Source organism: Polistes canadensis, unplaced genomic scaffold (assembly GCF_001313835.1).
Source record: "Polistes canadensis isolate GaletaPanama2010 unplaced genomic scaffold, ASM131383v1 scaffold_7, whole genome shotgun sequence".
NCBI lineage: Eukaryota > Metazoa > Arthropoda > Insecta > Hymenoptera > Vespidae > Polistes > Polistes canadensis.
In genome coordinates this window covers 1,694,591-1,704,351 of record NW_014569554.1, presented here as the reverse complement: position 1 = coordinate 1,704,351, position 9,761 = coordinate 1,694,591, and the positions used below count along the sequence as shown (strand labels likewise).

The 9,761-nt window shown below is 31.9% G+C and overlaps 1 protein-coding gene across 3 annotated transcripts in view; it reads right to left on the bottom strand.

Moving 5' to 3' along the window:
* LOC106790840 overlaps positions 1–9,761 on the bottom strand; it is a 165,261-nt gene that overhangs the window by 27,592 nt on the left and 127,908 nt on the right. For all 3 annotated transcript variants that reach the window (XM_014756047.1, XM_014756062.1, XM_014756055.1), the window contains one exon: positions 6,510–6,672. In XM_014756047.1, the coding sequence (XP_014611533.1) occupies positions 6,510–6,588 (79 nt within the window). In that variant the 5' untranslated portion in view covers positions 6,589–6,672. The remainder of the gene's footprint in view (positions 1–6,509; positions 6,673–9,761) is intronic.

The window sequence follows — 9,761 nt, the reverse complement described above, 5'->3', positions numbered from 1 at the left end:
AAGAAGAAAAAGAAATAGTAGTAACAATATTTATATTAGTATCAGTGTTCTTTTTTAAATTCAAATTGTTTGCATTGATTAAAAATTGATTGCGATATGATTTAATGACAAGTGTGTCTTATAATTGAGCCGTTTATTTTGAAAGTGGCATAAGTGACTTTTTCAAAAAAAAAAAAACGAGTTAATGGCAACACTAATTACAACTGAACCGGTATCTTTTCATTTTCAATAAAAAAAAAAAGAAAATAAATGTGACTTATGCCACTTTCAAAATAAACGGCACAATTATATTGTTATTAAAATAAAATATTTCTATTTGATGATATCTCCAATACATTTGAACGCTTATCTCATCTCGATGATATAAAAAAAATCTATCCTCAAGCAATAAATTGTAAGAGAAATAAATCTAAAAAAGAAAAAAATAATGAAGAAAAAGGTGCGGTGCGCGTTATTTTTCTAGACAAATAAAAAGCTTTCTAAAGCTACTTTATTCCCTTACTTCGAGACTATTCCCGGTCTCTTTACTCGAACGCGCGTCATCACCAACATGATCCAATTTAACGAACGCTCGAAGAGAATCGATGCGAACGAACGTTTGTGCGAAAATCCGTAGAAATATCTCCGCGACGAATCACCCCCGTGAGACTTGGTCGTTTCTATTCGAATAGCTAGCTAGGTAGGTAGGTTTGTAGCTTGCAAGCTAGCTAGCTAGCTCTGTTCACTGAACTCTCGCGCGTATTCTAGCTAGCTCGATGAAATGGATTAAGGGTAAAAGCAACGACGAAAGGAATTCTGAAAGTGATAGAACGAGAGGGAGGAAGAGAAGAGATAGAAAGTGAAACACTCGAGGTAAGAGAAGAGAAAGATTAATAGCGTGTGATAAAGAAAGCAAGATGTTACTTACATTCGGTAGATCGCTATTTTAATTTACAATTGTTAAAGTCAATGTTATGTAATGTAAATATATATATGTCTTTCTTTATCTCTCTATCTCTATCTCTCTCTCTCTCTCATTCTCTCTTCATACCGATTTACTTTGGAATAAATTTCCTAGCGGTTTCAAACTGATTGCTATTTGTTCCGCGAATTTCTATATGACGACGTAACCGCAAACGAGAATTCATTATGTTTCGTCGTCCCTTTACGTTATGTAATATTGTCTAATAAATTATACAATAATGAATAAAGATCGATATCGGATGAAATACGAATTGTTGAATTAGTAGGAACGTATATTTTATACATTGAAATGATTTTTTTTTTTTTTAGAGAGTGGAGAGGACTGTAGAAAACTGTACGTTTCAACGAGTTTTAAACATTTCCTTCGTGAATATTCCGATAGGAAGTGATGTTTACGGGAAAGTGAGCTTAAAGCTTGAAGATAGCTTTTCCATAGAATAAAATAAGAAAACGCTATCTTATTGATCTTGATCGATTCCTTTATCATGCAAAGTATCTACTCGATATCGCTTCAAGCATCTTCTTCTTCCTCTTCTTTATTCCTTTTTATATTTTTTTTTCTTATCACTTTTACTTTAAATATCACCAAAGTCATATTTGAAACGTTTCTTTTTAAACCACAAAGCAATATTTATCCTAACGAAAATAGATTTACGAGAAATTGGAACAACGATTAATGGTACTACGATTTTGTATCGGATGTTTTATCTAAAATACGAAAAACAATTTCAACATTATCTGGAATTCGTGTTTTAAATCATTTACTTTTTTTTTCCCCTTCTTCTTCTTCCATTTATTTTTTATCTTTTCGTAGCAATCGTAAACGATTTTTGATAACTCAAATCGCTAAAAAAAGAAAAGCAAACAAAAAGGAAGGGTTCGGATGTTTGATCGTACTCGTTAAACGATTCTTCATTTTTACGAGGCTATTATTGTGATGCAGTATTTTCTTTTTTCTTTTTTTCTTTTTACGATGACGTAAAAAGTAGATTTGCATTGCACGTTTCGAGGAACGAACGAGCATTCTCGTTCGCTATTGAGTACGAGATGAAAACGACAAGGAAGGTACGTACCAACCTGGTATACGTCAGAGCTTTTCTCGAAGCAATTGCACTATTCGCTGTTCTACGCATTTAATTCTGCTGGCTTGTGTTACTTCAGCTCTTTGCACGACGTTATTCACAGCAGACTTGAAAGTCAAAGCGCTCAGGCGTTAACATATGCCATTTCGAGCGTAAACACAATTCAAGAAATGTTACTAATTGTTATAGTCCCTTTCTCGTATTTCTATTCTTCCCTCTAAAGAAAATCAGACGTTGATATCAAATATATTTGTAAAACGTAAATCTTCAAATTTATTTTAATAGTCATTTAATTTCAAATAAATACAATTTATCGTGTAATTTTGTTGTGCTTTGTTTTCTTTTTTACATAACAATCGAATTATAACATCGTTTTTTTTTTTCTTTCCATTATTTCTATATATAATAGTGATTCAGTATCGATGATTCAACCCGATGAGAATACTCGTTTCTTCGATCAATTTTATTTGCTTCTTGAAAACTTTATTTCCCCAAATAAAATGGCGATATCAAATTTTATAACGTATTAAGCATATCGTATCTAGCAAATAGAATTTCTATTTATTCGAATTGCATTTCGTAAATCCACGATTCTAACTCGTCAATTGTCGATAGTTCGTATATTTTCAAAAAATTGAAATAGTTTATTTTTAATAATTTAAATAGATTCTATTTTACTACGTTGACCATTCGTAGTTCATTTAAGACTTTATTATATATTTAAAAAGAAAACGTATTATATTATAATGAAAATTCGGTTTAATGATAAAATTTTATATGTTTACCAGTGTCTAACGAACCTACAAAAAGATTGTTTTCTGTATTAAATAATATGTGAACATACAAAAAAATTCATCCGAAAGTCGTGACGGTAAAATCACATTTAATTACGCAAAATGTAATTACAAGATATATTATTTAAAATTCAAGGAGTATTTAAAAACCAAAATTAATCTCTTTAAAAAAAAAAAAAAAAAAACAGAGAGTACTGTAAAGTATTCAAATTATTTTAATTAAACTGGTTTAAATATATTTTTTGTGAACAAAGTTAAGTTTTCAAATACTTTCTCTCATAGTTTTATTATTGTAAAATAGAATTTTAATATTGTGTAAAAGGTAAAATAAATATTCATATTAAGTTAAACCTTTTTTTGGTCCAGTCTCTTAGTCCAACATATTTGAATAAATTTTCATATTATATAAAAAGCTAGGGAGATATATCTAGCAATATAATTTAATAATTTCATTTCTTTTGTATTATATTTTTCTTTAAAAAGTAATGGTCACCGTAGTCATTATACTTGTGCATGTATTATAGATAGATATTTTAGAAGCAGTATCTTCGCGAACTTCTAAGTATAATATTTCCTTAAATTTTCTCACCGGTGTGTTTCACGAATAAATCTTACTTTACCGAAGAAAATCACATCCCGGTCTTTACACGAAGGTACGCGTATATCTTCTTAACGACGTTACCATAGCTTCGAACGTATTCGCATGATGTAACTAATACTACTGAAGTATACGTATCATCGTCATCGGTGAACGATACTAAGAGATTCCTCAGATTCGCTTCAACGTTTCATATGTACAACACTATGCATTGTCGTTGGCAACGTTTAATCGCATTGCTTGAGAATTTAATTCATGTGTGTTAGGTACGTACGATATACGCGTACACACATTTATATACGTTCAATTTTAATAAATCCGCTTAATAAAATGAACATTGTACGTGAAGGTATGCGAAGTGTGCTACATGTAAAAAGGTTTATTGGAAGATCGTGATTTTTTATGGATCACGTTGTTAATTGCGTTCACCGAATTTATTACCATCCAAACGTTTATTTTCATTTTGTCTTGATTTTTAAAAACAAAATTGAATTAATGGATGCAAGCGGGAATACTGAGAGAGAATCTCATTTCTCTTTTTTTATAATATATATTAAAATAATATAAAATTCATTGCGATAACGCATGCGTTTTTCTAAATATTTATTATTCTCTTCACTTAAAGCTTTTCTTTTTTGTGTGTGCTTTTTTTAAATGAAATTAATAACTCGTTATATTCGTTCATAAGCAAGTACAAATTTCTAATTACGGATTGAGCGTGTTAGATGACTCGTAGTTATTCCGAACAATACGAAGGTTCACATTGGTGCTGAAAACGTTGATGAAATGAACGACCTCGGTAGTTTCGTACCTTGTTGCGCGTCATTTTCACGAGATTCATTGGCTAATCAAACGGAACGCTTTAGGCTTCAGCTAAACGTTATGATTCTGGGCTGTTTGGAATTTAATGGCTGAGCCTGTTAGTAACGAGCTAACACACAGACAGAGGCTCGCCTATCCTCAGAATTTGGCACTTCCGATAGGATCTTCGTACATGCTGACGCTGATTAATCATTTCGATCGAACGTTCTTGTGATTCAATGTCGATGGATAACGGGTTACCACGAAGAGAGCTCTAACCTCCTTACTGTTAAACGCTATGTCAGAATTTTAATCGGTTCGACAAATTCATCAACGATGGAAACCATTTTTCTATAGGTATAGGTATAGTTTAAGTGTATAATGTACAGAACCACCGATATTGATTATTTCTAATAACCTATTCTTATATTCACACGTGATTTTTTTTCTTTTCTTTTCAAATTATTTAAACGATAAATGTATTTTTATGAAAATTAATCGAATCAATTTAGTTGCTTGTTAATTTAACTTTTTCTATTTTGTTCTTATATTGAATGAACACATTCTACGAGAACATAAAGTAAATTAATTTGCTAAATTATATCGATCTCAAATTTTCGTATGATAAATTTTGGACGAACTAACTATCAATGTCGCATGGTTAAGATCACCGAAATAATCGATGGGATCTTTAATGGCTGTCGACATTACGGTGCCATAACTCGTTGCAGTTGGGAGCGTTCGAAATTCCTGGCACATTGTTATCATTTTGACGCGATATTTGCATCGTCCTAGATATAGGAACATAGTGTTCCCTCATACGGTCTGTGGATGTTCGCGGTCTACGAATCATCCGGGATCGTGCATACGGTAAATCGAATTACACCAAGGGTACAGCAGAATATAAATAGAACTCCTTTGCATGCGATAATTGAACTGCCTTCGACTAAAACGATAGACAGACGAAAAGAAAGAGGAACAGAGAGAAGAAGAAGAGAGGGAGAGAGAGAGAGAAAGAGAAGGATAACACCCCCTCATTCTCCCCGTTATTATTTTCATTCCTCTTCTATTCCAACGCATTCATTCTATTTGTATTTAAATATACACGAAACGTGTTTTGTTTCGTTCGATCAATTAAAAACGTTCAAAAACAAAAAAGAAAAGAACAAAAAAAACAAACGAATTATTTACCTCGATGAAATTACAATTTTCCAATTTTTTCGATGCCTTATATTTATTTTATCCACATATGTATTGTATTTACGTAAAAACATATATCAAGGATGACCGTCGAATTGAATGAACTATTCGATATATATGTATAGTAGGTTTATTTTTAAGTTAAAAGTTTTTAGAATGCATTATTGTTAACGTAAACTTATTTATAATCATCGATAGAATAACGAAATATTTCACCATGCAAACTAGCAAATTTAACTCCGTTGAAAGGGTATATCCGCTTTATTCTATACGCATTCGAGCTCGAGGGTATTTATTCTTAAGACGACTCGGAAAGTGCAACGAACACTAAATAGAGAATCATAGTTCGAGTTGTTGTTATTATTATTATTATCAGTATTATTATTATTAGTATTATTATTATTATTATCCTAAAGCGGCATGCGCGTACGTATCGTACACTGACACAAATAATTAGGTTAAATCTGTAAGCACAGGTATTCCGGAGCACAATGACCACGATGTGGATTTCATGCTTCCTCGGTCTCTTCATGAACGATTCTATTCGAACCAATAGAATAACAATATGGCTATTCGTGCAACGCGTTGGATTATTCGAGGGTGCATTATTACCGAATAAACGTAACATACTGAGCTTTCGTTGTCGAGTTTACATTAAATGGAGAGAACTCAAACAAACAAAAAAATACGAAATATTAAATTGAACGAATATTTTTTCCACATTCATATCATCGAAAAATTAAAATCACTTGGCATTTTTTTTTTTTTTTTAAACGAAATTCAAAACATCCTGCAAATCGATGAAAGACATTTAATCCTTGCGAACAATTATTTTTACAAATAAATATTATCTCCTCCTCCCCTAGCCCCCCCCCCTCGATTGTTATTATATAATTACTTGTATTTAAAATAAGAAAAAAAAAATAAACATTTCCAATTAATTTAAAATGATAATATAATATAATATAAGTAATGTGTTGCGATATGATATAATTAAATTTACATAGTGGTATGCGAGGTATACTGAATAGATAATAATACCTTGAATGGAAACAATGGAATTGAACGTACCTGTGCGTAAATCAGACGCTGATAGAAGTGCGAGGCAGCAAGTTGTCAGCAGCCGAAGGAGCCACATGACACTGCACATGACTGCTCGGCGTGATGCCGTTCACCTTCCTTATCTCTCCCCGCTCCTGCGGTTCACGTACCGCGGCTTTGACGTTTCCGTCATCTGAAACAACCATCGTTCTTGTGTCACCACGTATGCGTTTCTCCAGATGGATTGATCATGCTGATTTGGTCCATTGAAATACGCGCGTATACTTACATACACGCAAACACGTATACGCGTATACGTGTTTTATCATACAAATGAGAACATTTTTGTATATACAAATAATCAAAAATTTGTTCTTATTATTGATCACGCGTTATAATATTTCGATGATATTTTTCTATTTTTTTTTTATTACGAACGAATGTTATTACACTGATCATGCTGATTTGGGCCATTGAAATACGCGCGTATATTTACATACACGCAAACGCGTATACGCGTATACGTGTTTTATCATACAAATGAGAACATTTTTGTATATACAATAAGAAATGATAAATCAAAAATTTGTTCTTATTATTGATCACGCGTTATATTTTGATGATATTTTTCTATTTTTTTTTTTTTATTACGAACGAATGGTTATTACGTTAAGGAATCTTTAAAAAAAAAAAAAATAATATAGAAAAAGACAAAACGGTAGCAGTAAATACTTAGAAAAAGAAGGTGCGAAAAACCACGAGACATGTTTCATACGTTACATATACACACTCGGGGCTTGGTTTATAGCCAGGAATACCATAATGCTCACGGTATTACTCCGCAATGCGGTGCCAGGTATCGCGTAACTTCGCTTATACCGGAAAATTATCACTTTTCTCGCTTGCTCTTAAAGGTACGCGTTAACGGTATAAAAGAGAACAAAGAAACGGCAGTTAGGAGAGAAAAAAATATCTACTAATATATGTATGTTGGTATCGTAAAAATAAAGAAACGGCAGTTAGGAGAGAAAAAAATATCTACTAATATATGTATGTTGGTATCGTAAAAATAAGAGATATTTGTTTTTTGCCTTAAAGTATTATATATATATATATGTAAGCTTCTTATAATATTAAAATTAATTAATTGGAGTACCAGCTTTAAATGGTGCATAAATTAACGTTGAGCACTCTCTCATATCCTGAAATTCTAATAAATATTTTTATTTCTCTTGTGATAAACACACGAAAGAGTAGTCACGTTTCAAAGTAGTAGTTGCCGAGTATGGTCAGACTTAGAGAAAATCGAATATACCTACTGCAATTTGCAAACTTACGGATCCTCGTGGTTTACTGAAAGAAAATTTAAAAGCTTTCCTGAATCGTGCGTACGATAACTAAAAGAAATGGAAACGCAACTCGCATTGCTGTAATATAATTAACTTATTTTCTTCGTTAGATATAGAAAAAGAGAGATAGAGAGAAAGAGAGAGAGAGAGAGAGAGAGAGAGAAAGCATCGTGCTACGCTAATATGAAAGTATCGTCGACTCTCTGCGGGAATTAACTTCTCAAACTTATCCTCAGTTAGCTAGCGAGGATTTTAATTAAACTATAATTAAGCTCTCGTTGCTGAATAGTGAATTAATTGAACAAAACAAAGAATACGAGTCCTTTTACCTTCCGTTATATTCGTCTTATTTATTTTCATTTCAATCCTCGATTATAAATCTAAGAAATCCGTAAGTTGATTATTAAAAATATATTTAATAAAAAAAAAAAAGGAAAAAACTGTAAATTTTCTATTGGAATTATTTAAGACGATAAATAATAACATGAAAAATATTTCAATACAATTTTATATATCATAGTGATATTAAAATAATATTACCTAAACGTAAGGTATATCAAAAGGTTGATTCGATGAATACGTTTCCACGATAGATTACTAAACTTTTTCTTTCTTTGCCTGTCCTTTTTTTCCCCCCTCCCTCCCTCTTATGTACAAGAGAAAACTTTCTCTCAACTCGCGTCTACGTGTCATCTGGGAGATCGAAGGAGCAGAAGAAAGTCCGCATAGAAATCAATTTCAGTCTCTTGAGATACTAAGGGTCATGCTTGAAAAAGATATTAGATTACGATACTCCTTCGTGGTTTGATACATTATGTATCTATACATATGTGCATACATATGTATGTGTATATATATAGAAATATAAGATTTATAGATTGAAAGTCTCTTTGTCTGGAAACGGAAAGCAACGTTCTTTGTCGCTTAAATGTAATATTGTAATGAAGAAAAATAAACATGTAAAATGTGGAAGAACGAATATAGTTCGGACTATTATCAAATTTTACAATTTAAGAGAAAATTCTAATTTCTGTATTTCAGTAAGATAATGTAATAAGAAAATAATAACCTGTTATCGATCGGTGAGAACGAAAAAAAGCAAGATAATTCATATTTTATTCGAAGCTAAAAAAGATGTACAGTAGGGAGTGTAAAAAAAAAATGACGAAACTCGACGGAAATAATTCTTGACGTTGCAATCGAATAAATCAACTGAACGTTTGTTAATGAAGAAAAAAAAGGAAAGTAAAAGTAAGTAAAAAAAGATAGGAAAGGAACACGACCAGAGTAATGTCATATTCGTGATCTCATGATTTAATTAATATTCTGACTCGTCGAGTTGGTTTCGGATAAAACCACTCGCCATTTAATATACATATCCTCGTTGCAATGCACAAACACGGCGTCGTATTATTAATTGAAAAGTGATATTCCAGTTGGTCGAAGAAAACGATAAGAAATTAAAGAAAATAGGAGAGAGAGAGAAAGAGAAAGAGAAGGATTGTATCCCTTTAAAAAATTGATTTCTTTTTACCAATTCTCTATCCTTCGTTTTCGATTCAGCATCCCGGCGTTGTTTGATTTCAACGATTTTCGTAGCCTTGCCAAAACTATTCACACATGTATGCATGTGTTCGTCTAGTTTATCGTTCACTATCGGTTTTCTCATCCTCTTCTTCTTTTTCTTTTTCTTCTTCTTCTTCATGTATTCTTCTTTGTTCATCCTTCGTTCATCTTCGTTCTACTTTGTCTCGTAATAGTACGTCCTCATTTTGCTTACTTCATATTTTTCTTCTTTCTTTCTTTCTTTCTTTCTTTTTCCATAACATTGTTTTTCTTTGTTCTTCACAGTTAACAGTTTCGTGAACACATTCTCTCTGATACCCCGTGTGTTTCTTTTTTACTCAACAATGATGTATCCCGATCCTATGTC